This window comes from Arvicola amphibius, chromosome 1 (genome assembly GCF_903992535.2).
Source record: "Arvicola amphibius chromosome 1, mArvAmp1.2, whole genome shotgun sequence".
Taxonomy (NCBI): domain Eukaryota; kingdom Metazoa; phylum Chordata; class Mammalia; order Rodentia; family Cricetidae; genus Arvicola; species Arvicola amphibius.
This window is the reverse complement of record NC_052047.1, coordinates 142,001,309-142,028,618: the sequence shown is the minus strand read 5'-3', so window position 1 is coordinate 142,028,618 and position 27,310 is coordinate 142,001,309. Positions and strand designations below refer to the sequence as shown.

The window sequence follows — 27,310 nt, the reverse complement described above, 5'->3', positions numbered from 1 at the left end:
CTACAGGACTATGGAGGTGACAATGGCCTTTCTGGCTCCAGACCTACACACATGACCTGCCATCAAGGCGAGGAGAATTTCATTCAGGGAGCTTGAATTATCTAGAAACAAAGCAAGACTGGAGCTCTATGGGACAGAGGAAGACAGGGTGAATGGAAGGAGGGAGGGAGAAAGGAAGGGATGAGAGTCCAGTCCCAAGTCCCATGAATGGCCCTGTGACCCTGGGCACCAGTGAATAGATGTGTGGACTCTTCCTGACTTGGGGGCAGACACTGCAACATTTATCTCTCAGGCTGCCACCAAAGCTGTGTGCACGCTCAGACAGAAGATAAAACTACCACAGCTAGAGCTCTGTGCCCGTTATGGCATATTTTGATTAGTGATTCAGATCCAGATGATACTTTGGAGGCCCTTGCAGATAATCATGTTTGAGTTTTTGGTTTTTTCACATATTAACCTGCAGCCTGCCCTAGGCTCTCCCACAGTGCTGCTCCCACACCCCGTGACCCAGTATCAGGGTCAGAGGAGGTCTCGAGGGGACTCGGACAATTCTCAAAGTCTAGATAATTACACAACCCATACCAGACACAACTTTCCTTTCGTTTCTCCCCTTTGTTCACAAAATCTTGTGCCCCAGGGTCAGAAGGTCCTGGGGCACCTGACACACCTGGAGTAGAGGTAGGCCATGAGTCCCAGGGGTGTGCCAGCCTGCAGGATGCGGGCCTTCTTCTGCCGGCCACTGCACGGGTGCTTGTTGACGTTGTAGAAGATGAGGGAAGAGGACTCGTCCAGGGGGCTGAAATCTAACGTGTCACAGGGGGCCGCTGCGATGTTCACAATCACCGGCAGAGCACAGGGCTCCAGCCCCCAGCGCTCTGCATACATGACCTGTGGGGAAAGGAAATGAATATGGCTGACCACTAGATATGTGTCTATAGGTCACTTTGCCACCGACTTAGAGGTGTCAGGGCTTCTCAGTACTTTGAATCCAGGGCCTGTGTGGATGGCTAACATGTTTTGATACATAGAATGATGGAAGGAAGCTCATCTGAGGGCCCATACTCATTCTTGGGACGGGGGTGGGCAGGACAGATGTCTACTTGCCTGGAGGTACTTTTTCACCAGGCCCAGGAACTGCACCTTGGACTTCATTTCTTCTAGCTGTCCTCGAAGTTTGGATAACATGGTCCTTACCTCAGAGCCTGAGGGCAGAACAGAGTCGCAGGTGGCTTCCAGGCGCCCCAACATACCTCGTTTGTAGCAGGTAGCTGGCGTACAGTGTTACCTTTGTTCCGTTTTTCCTTCTGTAAGAGTTTCTGGTAAAACTTGAGGGTCTTCCTGTAGTTTCTTTTCTCTATCATGAGTTGCTGCTCCAGCTCCTAAGAGGAAGCACAGCACATGAAGCCAGAGAAACTGTGGGCTCAGGGACCACTTGTCTTCCACACAGGATGCAGACACAGAAGGCACACTAGCCTGGTGAGCTGCCTGAGCGGCCACAGGAAGAACAATTGTGTCTTAGGGCTGCAGCCATTTGGTTGACATAAGAAAGACAAATGAAATAATTGAGAGAACGCCTTAGAAGCAGGCTGCAGGGGTTTGGAGAGACAAGGCTCAGCCATTAAAGGCTAGGCTCACAATCAAAATTAGGAGTGGGCTCCAGAGGTTCACCTTGAAGCCAGTGCTTGAGGTATGATGTCTCAGGGTTGCCAGACCCCACCAGTATCCATGGGTTGACTGCCTGAAGGGGAGGCACAGTGAAGCTCCCCATCACCCTAGGGCCTATGTTGATTCCTGAGACTTGGTGTAGTCTTAGGATGTATCTGTCTCTTGAAGTATCCTTCCCCTCACCCACCAGGCTGGTCCCTCCTGGCTGCTTCTGGAGAGTTTGCTAGACTCCGACTCAGAAGGGCCAGGGTCAAGTCTCTTTGTGGCTTCCCTGCTCTTAAGGACCATCGGCAGAGTTGGGGTCAACTAAGACAAAGGCTTGTTCAGTAAGCAAAGGCAGGCCCCGTCGGTGTAGCCCCAAACCCCTCTACTGTCTCCAGCCTCCTGGGGTCATCCTGGGCTGAGAGTAGACTACCTTCCTTCTCCGGTCACAGGGAGCCTCCTCTCCAGGCCCTTCACTTTGTCAGGCTCCTGGGGACACGGATGACAGTATGGACAGTGGGCTTGGGTATGTGGTTGTCATGTCTCTGTATCTCATGGAAATGAGTTGTGGCTCTGATATTTGCTCCCTGTTTGAACACATAGGCTATAGTATGTTTCTGCCTATGGCCAGATCTGATCCCGAATTTAATATAAAATTTTAAAAAGCTTTGGTTCCGTGTGTGTGTGTGTGTGTGTGTGTGTGTGTGTGTGTGTGTGTGTGTGGTGGAGGGAGCGTTGAGGAATAATTTAAGCGAGAAGGCAACTGAGTTTGGTTTGGAAAAGGCTGATGAATATTGATCAGATATACATATAAAACAACAATCAGAAGAAAGCAGAGTAACCAGAAATTGTAGACAAAAAGAAGATAAAGATGAACTGAACCACAGCACTCCCCTAGATGCCAAAAGCAAGGCCTGTTGGCTCAGCAGAAGCAAGGCCTAGAACCAGGCCAGGATGCTGAGTGGCAGGGGCCGCCTGTCTGAAGTGTGGGGATGCCTGTAGTTCACAGATGCCATATATATAGGCATGCTCAAGCTACTGACACTCCCTCCACCCAGCAATGGGTCTGCCTGTCCATGCTAGAGCTATCAAAGTTCTTTTGTATACCATGCTGGCCAGACTCCATTCCTCCTATTGGCTAGGTCTTTCCTGGTGCTATCTGTCAGGGAAACCCTTGTTAGTCCACACTGACCCCAAGTCCAGCTTGAACTTACGGCAGGTATTCTGCTTCTGGTGTTTTCTCTCACCTAGGGCCAAGACCCCATATGGAAGAGATTCCTGCCCCTGCAGCCATCTGCAGGAGGCTTAACCCAACCCTTATCACGCTCACAAAGACTAAGTGACCCCTCCCTGAGTAGTGTCATCTGGGAGCCACAGACACAGCTAATGGGAAAGAAGTCATTCTCTGCTTCGAGTTGTGGGAACATGTGCCCACAGTATAGAACCTCTAACACAGGCTAAAGGCTAAAGTACTCTACCAAGTACTGAGAACAGACACAGCCTGGATAGGGTGTTCTCAGAGTCTTGTCATTGGGCCTAGGTGGCCTGGAAGCTTTGTCTGAGCAGAAGCCTCCTTGCCTGTGGTGCTCCTAAGGCCACAGATGCCCTCCCTGTCAGCACTGGGTAGATTCCCCAGACTCACTGGACTCTGGGCTTCCAGTTCTGTGTGCCCATTGGCCTTCTGCCTCTCCAGGTCCCTCACATAGTTGTAGACATCAGCTCCAAAGCAGTCAGCTTCATAGAAGGCACTGGACCATCCAGGGCTGCAGTTCTGGAAATCGGCTGAACCTGGGGATGATACAGCTGGACCACCGTCTTCCGATTTGGCCAGCTGGGTCACCGTGTCTGAGGCATTGCTGGTTGGCTCCTGGCTTGGACCTGGCTGCCCATCCACTTCGGCCTCTGGTTGTTGCTCTCGTGTGACTTTTATTGACCTCTGGGACCGAAATCCAACCTCAAAGTTTCCCTGAGAGAGCGTGTCGGAGTCTATATCTGATAGTGCTGTGGGCGAGCAGGGTCCCCCACTGCCCCAGGCTGTGGCTGGCTTCTCCTTGCCTTGAAAGAAAGATAACAGTCAGTGGGTCGCACCCTCACCGCCACCCTCAGCTGTGGAGGAAACCCAGACACCCTCATGAAGGACCTTAGCCATAGCTACTGTGCTAGGCTTGGGGGACACAGCAGTGCTTGTGAATGGGCAGGCTTAGCCAGGCCCAGCTCCCTCAGGTACTCACCCTGCTGTCTCAAACCTCTCTGGGACCTGGACTTTCTCCTCTCCCAGAGCTGATCCCAAGCGGTTATGTTCTCTCAGGTCCTATGTGCACTTTTAGAGTATTTAAAAATCAAACCTAGCTCACTTATACCCATTTGTTTCATACACAAACCTGTCAGGGTACTCGGAACTCTGGCAACTCCAGAAGCTTCTGTCTGTGCTAGCAGCCTTCTGGCTCCTTGGCCATGCAGGAGCAGGTAGACTTCGTGCCCGAGACATGATCACCTGCTCCTGACTTACTTACATAGGGATGATGTCACCACCATGGTCTTTTCCTAGCCAGTAGACACACCCAGGTGATCACAGCCCTGCACTGGTCCCTGGGGACCCCCAGATGGTTGGCGGGCCTCTCTCCTTCAAACCGCTTATTGAGGTTTTTATTTCTTTTTGAGACAGGGTCACTTTATGTAGTCCTAACTGTCCTGGAGCTTGCTCTGTGGAGCAAGCTGGCCTTGAAGTCACAGAGATCATCCTGTCCCTGCCTCCCGAGTGCTGGGATTAAAGGCATGCCCCCCCTAGGTCCAGCTCTTTGAGTTTTTAAGTTGAACTGGTTCTGGCTAACAATCTAGAAGCCGGGCTCTAGTATTTCAGTGGCTGCTTCTACTTTCAGAGGAGCTGTGAAGAGCCAGTGTCAATGTTGGCTAAGGAAAGCACGGGAAACTGTCCCGTGACGTCCCATGCCTTATCTGGGCTGTTTGGATGTCTTCCAGCACAGTGCTACCTTGACAACAGAAGTCTTCCTGCAGCTTTCCAGAAGACCCCACTAAGTATAGTTCTTGCCTGTCCTTGTGGTGCAGGCTGTGTCTCTTACCGAGTCCATGCAGTGAGGGCCTTTTGCTTGACACTGAGCATCTGCTGGGTGAGTGTTCTGGCTGGGATCCAGGCTCCTCAGAAGTGCTGGGAATAACAGCATCAGTCAGGCCCCCATTTGGATGAGGACTGTGCAGAATGGCACCACCATGGAAAGTCACCTGAGCGTACTGTGGTAGGATGGGACCCTGTCATCTCCCTGGTGTCAGAACCCCTGGGCACTGGCTCCATAGTGCCCCACTTGGAAGAGGGTGGGTATAGTCCAGAGAGCCTTCTCAACTGTGGAAATGCTATAGGGTTGGGTGCATGGGGAAAGCATGTTTGCCTGTGACTATTCATTTGCTTGTTTGTTTATCTATATTTGTGAAACTGGGTCTCACTACAGCTGACCTGGAACTCAATACATTGGCCCCTAACTATGGCAATGCTCCCACCTCTGTCTTCCAAATACTAGAATTAAAAATGTATACCACCATGCCTGGCTGCCTGGTGCCATTTCATTGTTAAAAAGTAGAACTTCTGGTCACCAGTGACTCCTTCCCTTCCTGCCACTGTCCCCAACGGTGAACACCAGCAACAATCACATGCAGCACCACAGAGCTGCCCTGGGGCAGCCAGAGTGGATGAGGGTGGCTATAGGCACTGAAACCCCAGGGTTTGGTGGCTCGATCTGCCCAGAACTCTGGACGGGGAAGGCTGGGCCCAGGTCCTTACCTCTCAGAGGGTGAGGCTGGCCCATTGACCACCCTGAAGAGGTTCTGCAGCAACTGCTCATCCCAGTACAGGTCACAGAACTTCTCAGATATGGCGCCACAGAAAGTGGCAAAGGTGAGGTCTTTCAAGGCGTAAATATACTCCCCTGGTTTGCAAAGGATGGCTCAGGTTATATAGGGAGGCTTTCTGGTTCCCTTGCACTGGGTCACTGGGAGGCGGTCTTAGGACTTTGGGGTCGGAAGGGTACAGGCCCCAAGGCTCTCTTCCTACATGTTATAAGCTGGAAGTTGCCCTTGTTTGTCCTGACTGACTTCAGCAGGACAGATATGTGGACCCCTGAGTTCCCTCCATACTGATGCTCTCTGGACCGCCTCCCTCCACCTCTCCCTTGTCTTGGGCTTCCAGAGAGGCCCTTGTGGCTTCCATACCCATGATCAGTGCCTCTAGCCCGTTGTCCAGGTAGCCATCGAAGGCGAATTCCTCCTGGATGAGGCGCATGGCTTCCTGCAGTGAAGGGCAGGCTGTCATCTTAGGGGGTGATGAGGTATCCACACTGGATGGACAGGGTTTGCGGTCTGCTGGCCGAGGCTTCTCAGGATGACCATCTGGGCCCCGAGGGCTGCTGGGACTCACTGCTGCCTTGCCCCTGGGTGGCTTAGATGGGTGTCGAGGGCCTTGGTTGGCTGAGGTGGACCCTGAGGGCAGAGTGGTTCCTAGTGAACCCTGACCATCTGGCCTGTGCTCAGGGGGCAGGGAAGAGGCAGGAGAGCTGGGTGTTCCTGATGTTCCTTTTTGTTGGGTGGCCAGAGAGAGGCCGTGTGGGCAGGAGCACTTCTTGGCTGAGCTGTGGGGCACTGAGTCACCGGCAGGGTCTGGAGTTGCTCCCTGCAGCTGGTCAGACATCTTCAAGTCAGTGTCTTCCGCCAGCTCCGGGGAGGCCTGCTTTCCTGTTCCCTCCCTTTTCAGCTGACCACTTCCATCTTCAGGCTTCTCACTTGGCTCTGAAGACAAGGCAAACTGGTCTCTGTGGAGAAAGAAGAGACCTCAGGAGGGGCCGCTTGTGCCTGGGACCACTGCTAGCAGGGGATGGGGACACTCACCTGGCAACACCCGTGTCCTGAGCCAGGACTATGGGCTTAAAGTGAGTGGCCTCGGAGGTGAAGGCCGCTGGCAGCTCCCTGGCTTCTTTGCAGCAGTGGGGTAGACTAGGCACAGGCCCTGGGACAGCGACAAGCTTGGTATCACTGCTGACCTGCAGGAAGCCTGGGGACAGTAGGCAGTTGGGGCCAGAAGGAGCAGTGGGCCTTTGTGTGACCCTACACGTACAATCCCACAGCAGGGCACCTCATATGTCCTTAGGCAGTTCTATGTCAAGCTTAGCCCTGGAGCCTGAGGGTACATGTGTGTGTGTGTGTGTGTGTGTGTGTGTGTGTGTGTGAGAGAGAGAGAGAGAGAGAGAGAGAGAGAGAGAGAGAGAGAGAGAGAGAGAGAGAGAACACCTGGGAAGAGCTATAGCGAGGAGACAGGGCCATGGCCAGGAGGCTGCGATGCTGCTATAAGGTGGGGTCTCTTATCCACCGGCTTATAGATGATGAAGACTGGGGAAGGAAGGTAGGGACTGACTGCGAAGAGCACCTGCAGGTGGCAGAGTCCTCAGTGAGGGAGGGTAAGGCTCAGGCCAAGGGCAGACAGCACGTTCTGACCTGGCCATCCCGCCTTATGGGTGAAATGTGTTCCAAGTGTCCACTCAGGGCAGGACTATGATGGAGGACAGAGGTCAGCTGCAGCTAAGGGGTACAGGGGGCAATGAGTGGGGAGGCTTGGGCAGGCCCACCTGGACTACTCTCAGGAGCAGGATCCATGGGAGGTTTCAGTTCAACCACTGAGAAGGCATTTTGGAGACCGATGGTCTCTTCCTCTGGGTGAACCTGAGGTGGAAGGTCATAAATGGTCATTTGGGGTCCACCGGGGCTGAGAAGGAGGTATAGTACGAATGTGTGCTTTACAGTCACCAGACACAGCCTCCAGGCTAGTTCAAGGAGGTTTCTGTGGCATGGGGAAGCTGGCACAGGCAGAGTCGGAGCCATCGGGCCCCTTCACTGAAGCTGGGTAGCTTTCTAGGGAATGTGAAGATGGTGGAAAACCAACACACAAAGACTGCCAGAGAGCCTAGTGTTCCCGCCCACTATTGTAATTCTCAGGATGGGACCCCTTCTGGGTCCCCCTCCCTGTTAGGGGATTACAGATTCCTATGTAAAGGTTGTGGGGGGACCAGAGAGGAGGCAGTCTTCCTGAGGAAGTGCACGCACTGTTCAGTGGTTTGCATAGCATCTCGGCAGGGGCTGCTGGGAAGGCAGCTGGTTAGTCACTGCCTCTTCCCTAGATTCCCCCTAAGTCTCCAAAGCAGCTAGAGACAAGCAGGGCCCCATGGGAGCAAGCAACAGCACGGAGGAGTCCTTGTGAGTTTTGGGAAGTATTGTCTTGCCTTGCAGGTGGAAGCCCGCAGGTGGGCCAGAATCTTGCTGCTGTCCATGCCTCGTTGAAGGAGGTAGCTGCTGCACACCTGAAATAAAGGCGACATCCCTCCAGAATAGCCCCAGCAGGGCAGGCATTGATTGGCTCTGTTGCGCCTGCCCCATTTCTCCTGATACTGTAGGGAACATTTGTGATGGAGACCCTTGGCCTTTTCTGCATAATCCTAGTCCTGGGCCGCCTGGTGTCTAGATTTCCTGTCATAGCTGTAAATAAAACTGAAGTCCTGGAGTCTGAGATAACAGAGACTTGGGGTGCCATGGGCTGCCTGGTATTGGGGAGTTGAGAGGCAGGCACTGGGAAGGAGGGTCACAGCAGGACTGGATCAGGACCATGTACAAGATGTGGCAATCCTTCCCATGCTGCCTACAGGGGTGAGAGGCATTCTGGAGATAACTGGTTATCAGCTTCGGCATCACAGGCTGAGGCCATGAACTCCCAACTGTCCTCCAACCTAACCCCTGAGACTTTGAGCAGGCCCGACCATAGTGTGTTACCTTGATGGCCTCGACTGCAGATGGCCGTTCTGAAGCATGGCGTCTGGCCATATCCAGAAGGAGGGTCTTGAGCCTGCGTGGCAGGGCCAGTTTGTGGTCTCGGGGTACACTGAACTTGGCTGCTGTCCAGAGAACTGCAGCCACACAGTATACAGACGCCTGGACGGTGGGGAGACAGAGGAGGAGAAAGAGGTAGTAACAGTGGGGGCAGGGGAGCCTGGGACCCCACCTTGGCTAGAAACCAGGAAGCCAGGGTCACAGCCTAGGGGAATATACATATTTGACAGCACCAGGTCCCCTCCCCCATTCTGTTTGGTTTTCAGACACTGCAAAAGACCCCAGTAGGGCTTGCCATCTCCTTCCTCACAAGGTCAAAAACTCAAACGTTTGAAAAGCAGTTTCTAATCTATCACCCAGAACCTGCGCAGCTGGGACTCCCTGCCAGTTAACAATGTGCTGCCAAATGCTTAAGAACTGGCTCTGAGTGGACAACCCTGTGGCTCACAGAGCAGCCACTGTCTCTCTAATTGAGGGGTGCACTGCACAGGGTTTGAGATGTTCTCTTTGTTCGGCCAATGGCTTATACTGAATGCTCTCCTCAGTTTTTACTCAATTGCATCAGCAGCAGCAGCCTTTGGCAAATGCATGCTTCCTCACATGTTCCTGGGAGATTTTCTTTGATCTCATTAAAAATTTTTTTTGAGTCAGTGTTTCTTTATGCAGCCCTGGCTGTCCTGGAACTCGCTCTGTAGACCAGGATGGCCTCAAACTCACAGAGATCCGCCTGCCTCTGCTTCCCAAGTGCTGGGATTAAAAGCCTGTGCCACTCCACCCCCGTTCTTTGATCTTGATAGGTAACAGCAGAGCAAAGCCTAACAGTGGACAGAGGACTGCACCTTTAATCCTGGCACTTTGGAGGCCGAAGCAGGTAGATTTCAGAGTTTGAAGCAAGCCTGGGCTACCCAACTTCAAAATAATCAGCTAAAACCAAAAATCTGGGTAGAAGATTACTTTTTTTTTTAGCTCCTGATTTTATTAGCCATTTTTATCACTGCTGTGATCAACCCCTGAGAAAAACAAGATAAAGGGACACTGTCCATGTCTGATGTCACTAACATCCCAGGTTTCCTCTGAAGTTTAGGCTTTAGCTCCAAGCATTAACCTGGCAGGGACAGGCCTTGGCCTTGCTTCCTGTTGAGCCTCCAGGGCTCTTGTAACTCCTGTGCTCTCGCTCTCGGCAAAAACAAAACAGAACAACAGAAACATGACAGCACTCTGTGGATGGTGCCAGGCATGCTGTCAGCTGGAGCAGTAGCCACTTGGACCATGGCTGTAGGAGTGTCTGAGAGTCTGGAAGGCTGAGCTCCGTGAAAGGAGTACCAGGGGAACATTTTTCCAGGCTCATCTTTGCAAGCAGGTCACCCTGAAACAAGGCTCCTATCTTTACTGGCGAGGTCTTATAAAAGCCTTTACAATTGGCCCCTCTGGGTGGAATCCGGCCATTCCTGAGGTTCCCTCCAGGCATGTTCCTCATTATCCCAGCTCAAAGTATTTGTCTTCTTAATGGTTGTAGTCTGTTCAGCAATCTCTTGCCTTGGCCCCCACTTTCCAGATGCTTCTGATAGGGGCAAACTGCAATTCCACTCTACTTTTTGATCCCAAGTCTCACTGTAAATTCTAGTGAAAATCAGTCTCAGCGAGAATCATGCCACAACCTAAACTATGTGGTATCTTGAAACTTCCTCCATAAAAGTAATTAGTCCACTACTTTTGAATTTTAGTCTCTTACCGAAGTGATTTGCCAGAAGGGAACACAAGCGACTTCCAGTCCAATTCCCAGTAAGGTCTATTTTCCCACTCGAAATCAAGTGTGCCCAGCCTTTTCTGGTGGCATTTCTATCAGCATTTTAAATTAACTTCCTTTCTCTCCACTCCCCCACTTTTTTTAAAAAAAACTTTTTCCTGTCAGGGTTTCTCTGAGTAGTCCTGGCTGTCCTGGAACTCGCTCTGTAGACCAAGCTAGCCTCAAACTTGAGCATCCACATGCCTCTGCCTCTGGAATGTTGGGATTAAAGGCGCACACCACCTCTGTCCCACTACTGTTAGGAATATTTCCTAAGCGAGCTCTCTGACAACACAAAATTCCCAATCAAGCCAAATCAAAACAAGCCAAATTAAGAAATATCCAGGTTTAATGGAAGATCTGCGCTCTCGGGTAGCCCCGAGGGGGAAACCGGGAAGCTGCAGGGAAAGAGAGACCACATGTTTTTCTTTTGGGGGGGGGGGATTACTTAAGTACCCTGGGGAGTGGGGTCAGGACCTGGCCTGCTGGGATTTGAAGTCCACACCAGTCCTGGGGGTCTGGGATAGATGCAAGGGATTGCTTCCAACCTAACAACTACTGTATTGAACTTTTACCAGAAACCATAGTTTTTGTGCTTTTATTTTGCCCTTTGAGCTCTGCTTACAGCTTCCGAGGGCTTCTCTAGTCTGCCTCATTCTGTGTTTCCAAATTTCCACAAACCAATTCCCAGGGCTTTATTTTTTTTTTATTTTTTATTTATTTTTTTTTGAGACAGGGTTTCCCTGTAGTTTCTAGAGCCTGTCTTGGAACTAGCTCTTGTAGACCAGGCTGGCCTCGAACTCAGAGATCCGCCTGCCTCTGCCTCCCGAGTGCTGGGATTAAAGGCGTGCGCCACCACCACCCGGATTCCCAGGGCTTTAGAACCACTTTCCAGGCGGTCAGAACAGTCACCTTGATCTCTGGCACCAGGGCTGTTTACATTGTTTACTTTTAAAATTTTATGCTTATGGGTTTTGTTGATTTTGCCTGTGCACCGTGAGAGTGCAATGCTCCCAGAGGCCAGCAGATGTCAGATCTCCTGGGACTAGAGTTACAGACGGTTGTGAGCTGCCACGTGGATGCTGGGAATTGAACATAGGTCTCTAGACGAGCAGCCTGTGTGCTTAACCTGAGGCATCCCTCCAGCCTGCACCAGTTTTTTGTTTGCTTTTTGTTTTTTAAAGTTACAATGATAAAACAAGTACTTAATATATACAACTTTGTTTTGTTTGTTTGTTTTTCCGAGATAGGGTTTCTTTGTGTAGCTTTGGAGCCTGTCCAGGAACTAGCTCTTGTAGAGCAGGCTGGCCTCGAACTCACAGAGGTCTGCCTGCCTCTGCCTCCTGAGTGCTGGGATTAAAGGTGTGCACCACCACAGCCCAACTTGACATGCACAATTTAAAAGAGGTGTTAGTCCGCCATGGCAGGGGGGTAATATGGGGGCAAACCAGTCCTATTATAGAGGCCAGGAAAAAGTATGGGTGGGGCAGAGCGTGGTACAGCCCCGAGGACGTGTCTCCAGTGAGAACTTACTTCCTCTAGCTAGACTCCACCCCTGACTTACTTCCCCCAGCTAGACTCCACCCCTGAAAGCTTCCAGGACCTCTCCAAACAGCACCAGCCGGGGACAAGTGTTTTAACACACCAGCCTGTGGAAGACAGTTCATATTCAAACCATAATAGTCTGGCTGATAAACAAAACAGTAGCTGAGCCACAATGTGTGCGTTTGTAATTCCCCTGATCCAAATATTCTTACACAGCCAACCTCTAGCGTCCACGGATTCACTAATGCACAATTGCCATATTCCAGACACTCAGGGTACAGACAGCCCAAGAGCAAATCCACAGCCAACTGAAGCCATGTGATTGGGAAATTGCCAGTTCAGTGTTTTCTGAAGTTTTTTTTTTTAAATGAAGCCTTCTTTTGACATTTAAAATATTTATGTATATGAGTGTCTTACCTGCATGTATGTATTCTGATTCTGAGGCCAGAAGAGGGCACTGAATCCTCCGGAACTGGAGTTACGTGGTTGTGAGCTGCCATCAGAGTGCTGGGAATTAAACCTGGGTCCTTTGCAAGGCCGGCCAGTGTTCTTACCAGCTGAGCCATCTCTCCATCCCCTATAACTATTTTTGAATGTTTATCTTATATCCTGTGACCTTGCAGAACTCACTTCTAAGTTTTAGGACAGTTGTTTGTTTGTATGGTAGATTCTACACAAAAACTCCATCTATAGTCTTATTTCTTCAGCTAAAGTTTTTGTGCTTTTATTTTAGAATTGTGTGTGTGTGTGTGTGTGTGAGAGAGAGAGTGTGTGTGTGTGTGTGAGAGAGAGAGAGAGAGAGAGCGCGAGAGAGAGAGCGAGAGAGAGAGAGAGAGAGAGAGAGAGAGAGAGAGAGAGAGAGAGTGTGTGTGGTATTTGCCTACATAAGTGCAGTGCCTATGAAAGTCACAAGAGTTCACCAGATGGAGTTACAGGAGCCACCTGCTGTGGCTACTGGGAATAAATCTCTGATCCTCTGCAGCGTGCCCTCTGAACCATGAAGCCATCACAGAATCCCTGGATTCAGGAGCTTGAACTTGGACTGTTAGGCTAGCTCAGCAAATGCTTTACCTACAGAACCATCTTGCCAGCCCAGTGCTGCTTAGAAGCACTGTTACTGCCTATGATCCATTTTTAGTTCTCTTTTTTCACCTAAGAGGCTTTTTTTCTGTCTTTTTTTCAAATTATCTATTTTATTTTATGTGCATTGGTGAGAAGGTATCAGATCCCCTGGAACTGGATTTACAGACAGTTGTGAGCTGCCATGTGCGTGCTGGGAACTGATCCCAGATCCTCTGGAAGAGCAGCCGGTGCTCTTAACCACTGAACCATCTCGCTCCAGTCACAGAAGAGAATTTTGATACAAACGTGCTTGCAGAAGATTCTAGGTGATGGTCATCTGGAAGGAACTCACTGCCATTTGAACTGTTTCCCCTATACATAGATAAACTGTTTCTCTTTTCTCTTTTGATTTCAGCTTTCAGAGGTTTTACTATAATTTGGTGTTGGCTTTTCTTTCCCATTTCTTAAATGTGTATTGCTATAATTGGATATTTTTCATTCATCACTTGCTTACTCTTCTGCCTCACCCACCGTTTTCTTTCCTTCCAGAATTCTGATGACATGAATGTTCCATTTTCTAGGACAAGCTCCTCAGGCATGTTCAACTTTTGGTCTCGTGTTTTTTTTTTCTTATCCAAACATCTATGTTTCTAGCTTCCCCGCAGCTGTCGTGGGTGGATCCTCAGCATCAGCAGACAAGGCCAATGTACCTCTGTGCTCTCGGTCTCAGCTGGCAAATGGGCCCCATGTGCATTGCATAAGTAGCAGGCGCTCGCAGGGCGTCTGAAGTCACCTTGCGTTTTCCTGGCCCTCTGGCTAGGAAGCCTGGCCTCGGGGAGGCTCTGTTTGCCTCTGCGGAGTTTCCAAGGGGCCATTTCTCTAGCAGCGGGTCCAGCACGTGAGGATGAAAAACCACTGGACTTGCTCTGCCTTTTCTGGTGTCACCCTGTTCCCTCACTCCTTCCGCCCCAAACGTTTCAGCCTTGCCCCTCTAGGCCCCGCCCTCTACATTGTCCCTTCCTCTCCGGTCAAGCAACCTGGCCCCTGCCCTGCCCAGTACCAGGTGAGTCAAAGCCAGGAGGATCAGCTAGCCTGGTCCCCAGGGTGGTGGTTTGCACCAGGTTCTGAGTGTAATTTAGCTAATTTCTTTTTAAAAAATGTTTATAAAAAGCCTAATAGCTTGTTAATGGTGGCGGAGTCGCGCACGCGGGATAGGAGTGTCTCCCGCCCAAGGTTCCAAGGCACAGCATTAACTTTCAGAGGACTGCAGTGAACGTCGCTCCAGCAGCCCCACACGCGAAATGGGTGTCGCCTTTGAGCCATCAGGCACCGCGACCGACTGGGCAGAGGGCGTGGGTGGCGCGAGAGGTGCGCTTACCTTCTCAGTCACCAGTTTCTCTTCAGACACCTCGGGAGCCAGGAAGAGTGAGTTGTAGGAGCCTAGAAGAGCAACCACAGTTTGGTTTTCCTTCCCTCTTTAGCAGACAGGTCTGGTCCTCCGCCCCCGACTCCCAGTCCTCCGAGAGTGGCCAGTGTGTACCATTGGCAGGGGATGGTCCGAAGAGCACAGTCCCGTCCTCAGCCACCAGCACGTTGTCCAGGCACAGGCGAGCTGCAACAGAGCAGATCAAGGATGCAGCTGCATGTTGGCAGCTCCCTCGCCAGCATCAGGGGCCTCCAGGACACAGAGAGATCCCAGAGAGACCTGTCAAGATTGGCCTTTCATCCTAACAGGCAAGAGTTTCCTGGGAACACTATTGGGGCATATCACCTTCATCACGTTAAGAATAAACAGGAGGGTAGGTGGGAACAAGGCCCACACTGCTCTGCCCTTGGGAATGGCTGGGTGAGGGAGGTTGGGCTTTTCAAATTCCCCAGACTCATGGTTGAGAGGCAGCTTAACAGCACATTGTCCCTGGAGAGTATTTCTCTGAAGATGGCAACCTGAACCCTTCAGGGGCTACCTCCATTGCTGCCCATGGCACCTTGGGAGCACAGATGGACTGTCTGTTCAGCAGGGTTGAACATGCAGGGTCACACACTAGCATCCTGAGCCCTTCCCTCACTCCTGAGGCGGGGGAGGGAGGTCATTGGCTTTAGGATTACATTTTAGACAACTGTCTCCACTGTCCCTATTTGTGCCAAGACCCAGGTGCTTCTCCTAGGGTGTGTTGCTGGAGCAAACCGAATCATTGCCTCTGGCACACAGCATTGACCTTGTTACTCCCCTCTTTCCCTCCCCAGCTTTTGCGCACAGCGCTCAGGCAGAGGATGACCCATCATCACCTGGGTGCTCCGTGTGTGTTTGCAGAGTCCTAAGGCAGGAGAGGCACAGGGCCCACAGCTCGTACTCTCGGAATGGCCGGCCTAGCTTAGACAGAAGGTCCTGCAGGGAGAGGCTCTGTGGAAGAGACGGGTCACATAAGAATACTCAGTCCACTTGGTGCCAAGGAAGGGTTTCCATGGAGGGTGACAGGTGAATAGTGACTCGGTTTCCACGTGCAGCCTCCCCTGTGCAAGGGGCTGGGAAAAGGCTCCAGATTCAAAACAGGTGTGGGCGAGTGCACGGAGAAACTGGAGCCCTCACCCATGAAGTGGTACAGCTGCCATGGGAAAAGACGACAGTTCCTTAGAGAAAGTACAGGGGATCACCCTAAGGTCCAACAATTCCACTTTTAGGTTACCCCAAGACCTGAAAGGAAATTGAAGTGGACAGTTGTCTGCCCAGGTTCAAGGTGGCACCATTCACCAGATCCAAAAAGGGGAAGCAGCTCAAACATCCACGGATGGATGAATGGATAAAGAAATGTGGTCCAGGGGCTGGGGAGATGGCTCCGTGGTTAAGGTCATTTGATGCTCTTGTAGAGGATCTTTCAATTCCCAGCACCTACACAGCAGCTCACAAGTCATACATACAGGCAAAACATCCGCACACATAAATTAAAATAATGTTTAAAAAAAGGAGAGAAGAAATGTGGTCTATCCATAGGACAGAATATTGTATAGTATTGCTCAAGCTTCAAAAGGAAGAGATTCACTTCCCTGTGTATGTGTGTATATGTGTATGTGTGTTTGGTGTGTGTGTGTGTGTGTATTAAAATACATAGCATAAAACTTAATGTTTTTACTATTTCTAAGGGCATGGCCCAGGTCAATAGAACATTTGGGAGCTGGGCGTGGCACCTGTGATCCCAGCATTTGAGAAATGGAGTCAGGAGAACCAAGAACTCAAGCCCATTCTTGGCTCCATAGAGTTCCAGTACTGTTTGGGCACCATGAGACAAGAAGAAAAAAGAGGAAGAGAAAATCCCACAGTGCTGAGTATTGGTGGATCTTGAGGAGACAAGCTAGACAACAGAACAGAAGCTGTTGGATTTCACACACAAGGTCGTATTTGTATGATTATAGAAGGCGAGCAGGCTGGGCAGAGGGATGGAGGGGAGTCAGTGTTTGCTGGAGGCAGAGCTCAGCTGTAGAAAGTGGAAAAACCTCTGCAGCAGGGGTTCTCAGTCTTCCTAATGTTGTGACCCTTTAATACAGTTCCTCATGTTGTGGTGACCCCCAACCATAAAATTATTTTCATTGTTACTTCATAACTAATTTTGCTACTGTTATGAATTGCAATGTAAACATCTGTGTTTTCCAATGGTCTTAGGTGACACCTATGAAAGGGTCCTTTGGCCTCCCCAGAATGGGTCGTGACCCCCAGGATGAGAAAGGCTGCCCTGGAGATAGTGAGATGTGAGTGTCTTTAATACACTGGGCCATGCACTTAGAGGTGGTTGAGATAGTAAATTTTGTGTTTATGTGTATTTTAACACATCTTTAAGTAAAAAGAACTAACTAGTGGGGCCTAGAAGATAGCTCCTGCCTGGAGGGGCTACCTGGAGGTCTGGGAACGAGGTCACCACAGAAGTATACATGTTAGCAGAAGCTTTCAGAAGCCGTCACTTTCACCTGAGGTGCTATTCACTGGCTCTGTGCACAGGAAGGGCTGATACATTAGACAATTCAGTCCTGTGGCTCTCTGCTTACCAGCTCATCTGTTCTGCTTTTGGTAGTGCCCTGTATCCGGGGGTGGGAGCAATTTGAGCCTTGAAGCTGAGGTGAGAGCTCCCAGCTCTGGGGCATCCCTATGCGGGAGTCTGAGATTTAGAGGGTCCTGGGTATACTCTGTCTGAGGTAGGTTGACCAGATGGTTAAGGTGAAAGCCAGGCTTACTGGTCTATTCTGTTCTCTTCCAAGCTAGAGACCTCAACTCTTCCCCTTGGCAGTGCATTCTCCACCACAGGCTACCTGGCTACCCAGGCCCGTGTAGAAGATGGAGGGTGTGGTCAGGTGGCTGTGCCCTGTGGAGAAATGCTGGCGACTGAGCATATGTGAGCGTCATGGGCCCAGACAGCATAGATCTGCATCACACTTGGTTTTTCAATGGGTTCCTCAAAGCCTTGCCTTCTCATGTGTTTCTCAGAGTGAGGACACCGGAGCCAGTGTCTATCTAGAACCATCAGCCCTATTTCCCACCAGGCCTTGTTGCCCCAAAGGAGAGGTGTGTGTGAGGCAGGTGATTCTGTGGGTGTATATTAACAGTTGTACACTGATGAGAACTTGAAGAATCCCCATGGGAAATGGGGTTACTTAAAGAGATGTCTGGTGTAGAAGACAATGAACCATGGGGATGTACCTATACATGGGTGGACCGGGGCTCAGGAAGTTGGTTCTTTCTAGGGTGTCCTGAGGTGAACTTGTACATCTAGAAAGACCACGGGGAGCGGCTCTGGCCTGGAGATCCACGCCTGGGGTGACATCCAGCCCTTCCCCCACTTTGCATGTGAAGTTCTCTTCATAAATAGGGAATCCGGGGTTGGAGAGATGGCACAGGGGTTAAGAGTATTGGCTGTTCTTCCAGAGTTCCTGAGTTCAATTCCCAGCAACCATATGGTGGCTCACAACCGTCTACAGTGAGATCTGGTGTCCCCTTCTGGACTGCAAGCATACATGTAGGCAGAACACTATACATAATAAATAAATCTTAAAAAGATAAATCTTTAAAAAAATAGGGAATCCAAAAGATACTGCTAATTATTGGTCAGGAGTGAAGGCAGGGCGGGGCAGGTCCTGTGTGAGCTGCGTCCAGGCTAAGGACAAACAGCCTTTGTCCCCTCCTACTCCGCGTACCTGTTCTGTGGCTGCGCTTTCCACCTGTCTGGATCCTTCTGGAATCTCCTCTTCACTCCTAGATGTTTGGCTTTCATGGTCTGAGTCTCCAGGGTCTACAGGGCAGGGCAAAGGTTTGCACTCTACGGGTCCCCGGCTAGGAGACGAAGCCTCCAACTGCCCTGAGGCTCCCGGACTCCTATGCGGATTGCGGCCTGCACTTGGTGCCTTCTCCAGCTTGACTCCAGGCTCCTCCTGGTCTGGCCACAGTCTGCTTTTGGACTGTGTTTTGAAGCCAGAAAGGCCGTTTTTCCCCTCCAGGAAGAGCTTTGTGGGGTCTGGGGGAAAGAATTCAGATACGGTCAGCTGGTTTCTTGAGCTGGTGAGTGACAGGCAGAGGGAGCTGGCCTCGGCGCCTTCCTGCAGTAGCCTGGGAAATGTCTGAGCCTTTTTCAGCCGGCTTCGCCTGAGGATGTCTTTGTCCAGCTCACCCAGGGGGCACCTGGCATCCAGGACAAGGTTGGCCAGCCCTTCTTGTCCTTGGCTCTCCCCATTTCTCATGGGGGCTGACAGCAGTGGTTTGGGGGAGGGGGCTCTGGGACACTGGCCAGCCTCCTGCTCTGTATCTCTGGAGGCTGGAGGCTGGAGGCCCCTTGGTGAGGACAGTGCCTCTGGATCAGTGCTGAGGTCTGGCATCTTCTTGGGCCCCATATTTCTTGGAGCAGGTCTTCCCCTCCATGTGTTCTCGCTGAGGTCTGAACAGAAGGCGGGATATGGTTACTGCAGGGAAGCTTAGATCAGGATCCTGTGCCAGGATGGTACCCTGAGAGCCACCCCTGACCCTGTACTACTCATTACCACAGACCCCTCCCCAAAGTCTCACAGGACAGGCTTACCTGTCCTGTACCCCAAGATTCCCACTCCCCCCTCAGCATAGGCGCCAGAGGTCCCCAGAATCTACAGTCACACGACTCAGTCAGTTACAGTCTCTGAATGGAGGCTTCCGGGTCTCCCTCTTGACTGAGCTTCCCAGGGGATCAGCTCTTGCCATCTAATTACTTTATCCCAAAGCTCCTCATTTTTCTATTGTGATTACACCAGCCACTCCCTCAGGGGAGAAATGAAGTCTGGTGGCAGGCATAGGGCACACAGTCTTCTATACACGACATGTAGCGCGGTCTGGCACACATGGTATAGCACACAGCCTTGCACACACACACACACACACACACTGTGGCACAAAGCTGCATATGTGCCACAGACACTCTGCTGCCTGTTTTACTCAATCTTTGTCTATGGCTTTGCACTCAGAAGTTACCCTCTACTGTTGCTGGGGTGATGCTGACAGTCACTAGGGCTGCAGCATTACAAACACTGCTGCTTGCTTGTCAGGGAGGACCCTTCAGCCACTCTGAGGCTCTGGGTGGTTGTGGAGGCCAGCATGATCCTGAGACTATGATGAGTTCCAGATGAACCGCAACAGATTTGCATGTAGAGAGGTAGTGCATCAGACAAGGCTGGCTGGAGTCACTAAGCCCGAGTTTGAAAATGCCAGTGTGCTCCCAGATTGGACATGTGTACATGTATGTGGTGTGCATGTGAATGTGTAGACCAGTGTGCACACTTACACTGGAGTGTGTAGTATCAACAGGCATTTGTGTATTTATATATGCAATGGTATAAACATGTGAATGTGTTTGCATGGGATACACATGTGCTGTATTTGAATAAGTGTGAGACTGTGAGTGTGGTATTTATATGGTGTATGTGAACATGAGTAAGGGTTCAAGTTTCTATATGTGCATAGTGCGTGCTTACTTCTGTGGGTGGTTGTGGAGATGTATATGCGTCCTTGTGCACATGTATGAATGTATATGTACACATGTATACATGTGTAGGCATAGACGTGTAGGTGGTAGCACTTACCCTGGAATGCTCCGAAGGACTCAATGGAGAGCACCCTTCTTCCAATGGCTGAGAGACTGCGGCACAGGCGGCATGAGGATGCAGGCTGCATCTTCTCCTCGCACAGTGCTATGATGCTCTGTGGGTACCAGGGTGCCTCTCAGGTATGCAGCTCAACAAGGAGGCCTATCCTTTTAAGACCCACCTAACCGCACAGCTCTGGGATGGCACCCATCACCCCCAGATCAGCCCACCTGTTTCTACATGCACTTTCTGGTGCATTAAATAAAAAAAAAAAAACAGCAAGGCATACATCCTGGCAGAAAAAGAAGATTCTGTTTTGTCCCTGATAGTCTTTAGTAGAAATTGTATAGCAAAAACTACCTTCTATTTCAACATAATGCATTGCCTCCAGAGACTAGCCAAGGAACCCAGCTGAGGCTGCAGGGTCTGGGCTGTCTGTGTGTGTGCGCAGCTTGCATGTCCAGCTGGGAGCTTACCTCCAGGTCTGGCCGGTCCCTGGGATCTTCTGCCTGCATCTGACTCAGCAGTCCCTCCAGGTCTGGGCTCAGCCTGGGCTCTAGCTCTGGTTCTGCCACAAACTCCAAGGCAGCCTTCAGTGTGGCCCCCAGGGAGTAGATGTGAGCCTGTGGTACCAAGGAGTGTTAGTACCTACCCTGCCAGTGACTGCTTTCCCTTGCCAAGACCAGCAAGTCTGCCATTCGTTCCTGTGGTTGGAATGCTCCCTGGGCCTGCTGCCCAAGGCATAGAAATCCTGTTCTCCCCAGCTACCTATTTTGCCTTAGGCATTCTTCACAAGCAGGAAGTGAACAGGTTTGAAAGTTGGCATTGTCTGGTGTGTGCTCAGGAGAGTGAGGGCTGGCTCTGTAAAAGGCAGGGATACCCGGTGTGTGGAAGGCCCCCATAGGTAGGTGTGTGTGTGTGTACACACGCGTGTGTGTGCGTGTGCGGAGAAGTCAATGTTATTCAAGAAAGACTAGCTTCCCTTTCAATCTGTTTACAAAATGAAATCATGATATGTAGTCAGACTCTTTATTTATTTTTAAACTTTTAATTCACAAATAACCATCTATATTTAAGGGGACGATAAGATATCTCAATGTATGCTCATTGTGTTGACTTACCTGTTTTTTCTATTTCTTAAAAATCCTGCTGTCATAATTACTGGATTCCTGTAGGTTCTGTTACTATTATAAATGGCACACTGAAGTTACATTTTTACCTTGAAGCTATCAATACAAAAGAATCCATTTACTTTAGGCTGTGTGCTAGTTTCGTACATCGGAAGTCTTTTGTTCTTTTAGGCCCAAGTCCTGTGTGCACCTGCTCTGGATCAATGTCTGCTGCACTTTTAGCTGGTGCTGGAATCCTAACTGCCCTGACCAACACTGCCTTTCCAGCCCTGATAACCCGAAAACCCGTTACATTCTGGGAGGGGAATATGGGTGAGGAGAGGTGACTGTAGGCCTGCCTCTCCTGTGCAGAGAGTATCAGCATCCTTATCTTTCAAGAGGTAGTATTCACTCACTACCCTGCCACCTCCCCGACTCCTTGTTCCTCTGGAACTCATCCTGCAGTTTGTAGCCTGAAGTCTACCTGCTCGCAGAGGCCTCCAGCCCCTCGATGAAAGCCAGGATCCTTATTTCATCTTAGCTTTACTCACAGGTCCCTGACTCATAGTCTCTCATCTTCATGGTCCTCTGTGCGGACTGTGGTCTCAAGCAAAGTGACAGGACTGAGCCATCCTGGCTGGTACCACAGGAGCCCCTCAGAGTGACAGGGGCAAGAAAATGGCCTGTGCATGTGGAGGAGGGGACAGTGCAGAGACTGGGGCATTGTTAACTTTTGGAAGCTAGGCAGCCTGAAGGGGTTTTGGATAAGGGGGCTGGCCATACACAGTTCTGAGAAGACTGGCCACAACAAGCCCGGGAGATTCTAGAACATGTATTGGGGAGTTGGTCTCAGCAGAAGAAGAGAGAATCCGAAGGGGTGGTTAGATGGTGTTTGGAACACAGAGGGTCCAGGGTGGATACCCAGATAAGAGGGAGGACTAGGGTGGGGGGATGGATGGATAACATCTGGTCTCCGTGGGGAGAACATGGTGAGGCATGAGAGGAACCATTCTGTAGTGAGAAAAGATCCAGGTCCGGAGGAGAAAGGAGTGGGGTCTGGGTCTGGATGGGTAACAACATTGACGGTGGGGCAGAGCTATTGTTGTGGGTCAGCAAGTGACAGGGCGAGCAGACTGGGCACAATGGGCACCCTCTGTCCAAAGTGAGGCCATTCTGGAGATAGTCCAAAGACCTACGGCTGACTGTGCAGCGTGGGTCTATAGTGGCAGGCCCTGCAGAGCCAGAGAGGAACAGTGCAGAGATGAGCTGGTGCTAGAAGGATCCAGAGTGGGTTACCTGAGCCAGCGTGTCCAGGATACACACTTAGGCTGTGTTTCTGTCACTGTTTGCATCACCTAACTGCTTAGAACTTCTGGAAGTCCCCAGCAAAGGGCTCCAGAGCAAAGCTAATCTGGGGCAGAACAGAGACCCTGGGCACCGTGACTCATGCTAGGGCCAAATGTCCCAGAGTGGACACAGGAACACTTCCCAGGATATGCAGAGTCTCTCCATAATCAGGGTTCGGTAGAAAGGACCGACAGTTCTGTGTCTAGAACATAAGGGAGTCCCTGACCACCCAGGGAACTGAAGCATCTCAGAGACCTGGGGCCCCTCTGACACACATCCCCAGCCTCCTGTTTCTACTTTGGCTACCACACAGGTGCTCTTCAATTAACCCACCGGAAATCCACCCCCCAAGGTTCAGCTCCCAGGGGAGCCCCTCTTCAGGATTCTCAGGGTTCAGGGGCCACTTGCTCAGCAACCATGGGAACACACCGCCCTTACCGCAAGAGCCCCACTCTCCTTCCCTAGAGGCAGATTTCTGTGCATTTTGATTGCTACTAGGGTAACTATGTAGGCAAGTAAATAAATAAAACCGAATGGAGGCCGCAGAAGATCCGGGCAGATGGATGAATGAGCCTGAGCTACATGGAAAAGGCTGCCTCCTGACCGAGGAACATGAGGATTCACAGAACAAAGGAAACCTGCACACACTCTCTCTGGTAGGCGTGCAGGGGACATCGCTTCAGCCACAGCCTGACTGGGCCAGAAAGACAAAGATGCATGAACAAGTCCCAGTGTGTTCAGAAATACGAAATGATTATAGAGAATGAATACTTTCCAGTGACTACACTCTCATGACAGTTCGCACCAGCCCTGCTGAGTTCAGCCACAGGAAGCAGGAGAACAAGATGAGATCAACATCTCTGTTCCGTGTGGTTGGACAGTCACCGTGAGGGTGGGGGCGCCAGTTTCTCACTGTGATGACTCCCTTTGGCTACTGATTGCAGGGATCTTAGCTTTTGAAAAGTTGTGGGTTTGTATACTTGGTACATGCGTGCCTTCTGTGTTTGTGTCTTCCTAAAAAAGGAAACCCAACCTATTCACATAGATGAATAACTCCTGTACTGAAAAACAAAACCCAGAAGCAAACATGACGTGACAAAGCTCACATGCTGGGGAGGCTCCCAGCCGGAGACGAAGAGGATGGAAGAGGATGAGCACATTCCTTCTGAAATGGAGGAGCAGCCATTGAACTCAGAGCGAACAAAAGAAACCAGGGGATGCAGAGGGTGTTCTGGAAGAACTAAGAAGGTAAACGGCCTCTGGTTAGCCCGGCAGCAGAAAGAAAGAGAAACCAAAGAAGAACGTCAGGGAGCGGGAATAGGAAGTCTGCAGACATCACAAGATGCACAGGGCATCACCTGCACCTGCAGTGCCTTAGGAGCATGTTTTCTTCTGCTGTAGTTATAAAAAAACTCAACTATTGTGGCAAAACAAGGGCAATGCTATAACTATTAAAAATTGATGGTAGCTCGAAATCATTCACAAAGGAAGTCGAGGTTCTTTTCAATGAGCCTTTCCAGACTTCCAGGGCATCAGTAATATTATTCTTGTACAAACAAAACAAAGAGTCAAACCCAGAGCAATCACAAAATCTGTGCTAGCCAGAAACATTTGTAGGGTGGAAAAGTACCAGCTGCCCATAAAAACCCTGGAAGAGCCATAGTAAGCACTGGTCAGTCAGATTCAACAGTTCCTAGGAGAGACACAGCACTTGCTCAGACTAGATTTTCCTAAGTGGGGAAGGGTGATAATATTAGGACATAAACGGGTACACAATGAAGAAAAGCACATGATCATTTCAAGGGGACAAAAAGAAATATTTCATAATATGAACTATGTATTCATTTTAAACCTTGATAAGTCAGAACAGATAGGAACTCATGTGGTCAGGCCAGTGCTGTCCACATGGTTAGATCAGGGTCATCAGTGCAGGATGGGTGGTCTCTGCACCAGACTAGAATCTAGACACTAGATGCTGCTCTCGCTGAGGACTGGAACAGAAATAAGCTTTGTTCCTGGAGGCAATATGAAACACTGCTGGTGATTTGATCAAGAGGAAAAAAAATGAAAAGAACCTCTAAGTTGCTAGAAATAGTCACAAGATTCTGCAAGATGTTTTGATATTAAAGTGGATAAAGTCAACAAAGGAACAGAAAACTGAAAATAAACACCCAGCGGATGGTAGTTCACGTGCCTCACAGATAGCCAGGATACAGAGCTGGGAAAATGGCCAGCCATCCCCAGAAAAAGATGAAATTATTTCTATCTCATACTGGGTGAGGAAGAAAATCAAATGTCACTGATTGGGCCATTATAGCATCAGCGTATATAAGACCATCACCTCGTATGCTGAAAACACACAGCGTTGGCTTGTCAGTCACAGTTTAGGGAAGCCAAGGAAACCAGCTTCTGATAGACTGGGTGTGAAGACTAGAACTTCGAAACTCTTGGTGGAGAATGTCAGTGAGCATCTGTTTGACATCAAGGCCAGGAGGTCTGTTAAGGATGCAGAATATCTTAACGGTGGATAACGGTGGAAGGAGCACTGGTTACTGTTAACTCTGTTGGTGCTGAGAAACTGGGCAGGTATGGTGGTGCATCCATTCACCCGTGCATTTGAGAGGTCGAGGCAGGAGGATCACTTGAATTTAGGAGTTGTGGACTAGCCTTGTACGCTGGTTACTTTTGTATCAACTTGACTCAAGCTAGAGCTATCTGAAAGAAGGGAACTTGAACTGAGAAGATGCCTCCTTAAGTCCGGCTGTGGGGCAGTTATTTAATTAGCGGTTGAAGGGGGAGGAGGGTCCAGTCTATTGTGGGTGGTGCTATCCTTGGGATAGTGGGCTTGGGTTCTGTAACAAAGCAGGCCGAGCAAGCCATATGGTGTGCAAGCCAGTAAGCAATTCCGCTCCATGGCCTCTGCATCAGCACCTGCCCTGTTTGAGTTCCTGTCTTGACTTCCTTCAACAGTGGAAGTGTAAGCCAAATCAATCAACCCTTTCCTCCTCAAGTTGCTTTGGTCATGGTGTTTCATCACAGCCATAGTGACCCTAACCAAACCAACCAACCAACCAACCAAACCAAACAAAACAAAACAAATAAGCTCTCTCTCACAGTGGACACATGCAGACATTGGATCCCCTGGAACTGGAGTTAGTGGTGGTATTAGCCACTATGTGGGAGCTGAGAACCATATTTGGGTCCTTTGCAAGAGCAGCAAGTGCTTTTAGCCATTAAGCCTTCTCTCCACCCCCCAACCCCTGCCCCAGAGGCATTTCTTAAGGGCAGACGAACACCCATAGCCTTTTCTGGCTCCTCCCACAAGTCACTGCTGAGACTCAGAGGTTATCTGATTTGACATTGCAATAAGTGAACTCAGTACCAACCCTGACAGAGATGTCTCGGGGCCACTGCTCCCAAACACCCACATGTTTTCCAGTAGCCACTAGGAATAAAAGCAGGGTGCAGCATCCACGGTCCAGCATCTCAAGTTCGCTGCGAAAATTGCTAGCCCAAGGTCATGGACAGAGCAAATACCCACGACAGCAGGTCCCCAAGGCAGCTCTCCACTGGAGACAACCTATTACACTGAGGCCACAGGACTATGGTAACGAAGGGACCCCCAAAGATGAAGATGGCAAGACGTGGAGAGTCACCACTTACTAACGCTTACCTCAAAGGTGTTTCCCGTCAGGTCAAACTCTGGGGGCACAAAGGCACCCTCGGGGTCATCTTGGAGAAAAAAAGAGAAGGCGTTCTGATCTTATCCTTTGGTGAAAAAGCATCCCACCAATCAAAGCTCAGACCTTGGGAGCCTCCTGGGACAGCCCTGAGGAGGCTGCATTTGGGCTGAAGTCCTTAGGGAAGATTGGTTGTACGCATCTGAGGCAATAATACACCATTCTTGAACCAGAAAAAGGTCCAAAGTGGAAGGAGAAAAGGAATTTGTTTGGGTTCTTGAAAAAGGAACCCTAGGCTCTTCCTAACTTGAGAAAACCAAACTTTTCCTGAAAGGGGCCTATTGGGTAACCGTCTACCTGGCCAGTTAATTCCTGCCTTCAGACCCCTCATGAACTTCCTGTAGGCCAGGAGTGCCAGCCTAGGGGGAAAGTGATCCAGGCATCGTCTTCTGAAGAAGGCCTGAATAGAGCTCAGAATCAGGGCTGAGCATTTCTCTGGCTCCCTGAGGGCATGCATGGCAGTCAGGATGGTGGAGCTTAGTGGGGGGGCACCCAAACACAGCGTCTAGTCTGTTCTTCCTCTGTGCTGCCTTGACCAGAGGATCCCATCAGATCCCAAAGGAAACCCAGGCTCGGGCCCTCCCTTACGGCCTCAGCTGCTTGGTGCCCACACCCAGCTTCCAGGTCCTTTCTCGACGCTGCACACGGTATCCCCGCCCCCACCGCGTTCCCCTCGTCTCCTCACCGCTGAGCTGCTCCATGAAGCACACGTTTCCACTGGTGTTGAATGCCAGGGTGTCAGGCGTGATGCACAAGGTCTGGAAGATGGCTGCGTGGGCGACACTCCGCATCGACAGGCTGCATTCTAGGCACACAGCCCAGGCCTCCTGCTCGCTGAGACCTCTGTCCCGCAGGGAGAGGATGTCAGCCAGAGACACATTTTCCTGCCAAGACAGGCTTGGTGTAAGCCCACAGAGGGCTGCCCCAGAAAGGGCCTAGTATTCCGTGCTGAGACTAATGCTCCAGCAAGACAGAGGACTCGTGGTGGTACTTCACTTACGGTCAGCGAAAGCATCTTATTTAGGTCAAGCCCCTTTCAGACAGTCATCCCACTAGTCCTTGAATGTCACGGCAGTGGAGCATCTGATGAAACCACCAGTGTGCTGCCC

General features: G+C 50.5%; 1 protein-coding gene across 1 annotated transcript in view; it reads right to left on the bottom strand.

Annotated features, from left to right (window-relative positions):
* Nucleotides 1-27,310, bottom strand: part of Kndc1 (kinase non-catalytic C-lobe domain containing 1) — a 44,191-nt gene that overhangs the window by 11,543 nt on the left and 5,338 nt on the right. The window contains exons 2-20 of the mRNA XM_038309617.1: nucleotides 26,887-27,085; nucleotides 26,135-26,193; nucleotides 20,482-20,628; nucleotides 20,003-20,120; nucleotides 18,098-18,831; nucleotides 15,206-15,320; nucleotides 14,460-14,531; nucleotides 14,298-14,359; nucleotides 8,470-8,628; nucleotides 7,926-8,003; nucleotides 7,275-7,368; nucleotides 6,541-6,703; nucleotides 5,869-6,464; nucleotides 5,441-5,585; nucleotides 4,728-4,813; nucleotides 3,290-3,702; nucleotides 1,286-1,379; nucleotides 1,105-1,202; nucleotides 668-888 (exon numbers count right to left, since the gene is read on the bottom strand). Coding sequence (XP_038165545.1) covers nucleotides 668-888; nucleotides 1,105-1,202; nucleotides 1,286-1,379; nucleotides 3,290-3,702; nucleotides 4,728-4,813; nucleotides 5,441-5,585; nucleotides 5,869-6,464; nucleotides 6,541-6,703; nucleotides 7,275-7,368; nucleotides 7,926-8,003; nucleotides 8,470-8,628; nucleotides 14,298-14,359; nucleotides 14,460-14,531; nucleotides 15,206-15,320; nucleotides 18,098-18,831; nucleotides 20,003-20,120; nucleotides 20,482-20,628; nucleotides 26,135-26,193; nucleotides 26,887-27,085 — 3,653 coding nt within the window. The remainder of the gene's footprint in view (nucleotides 1-667; nucleotides 889-1,104; nucleotides 1,203-1,285; nucleotides 1,380-3,289; nucleotides 3,703-4,727; nucleotides 4,814-5,440; nucleotides 5,586-5,868; nucleotides 6,465-6,540; nucleotides 6,704-7,274; nucleotides 7,369-7,925; nucleotides 8,004-8,469; nucleotides 8,629-14,297; nucleotides 14,360-14,459; nucleotides 14,532-15,205; nucleotides 15,321-18,097; nucleotides 18,832-20,002; nucleotides 20,121-20,481; nucleotides 20,629-26,134; nucleotides 26,194-26,886; nucleotides 27,086-27,310) is intronic.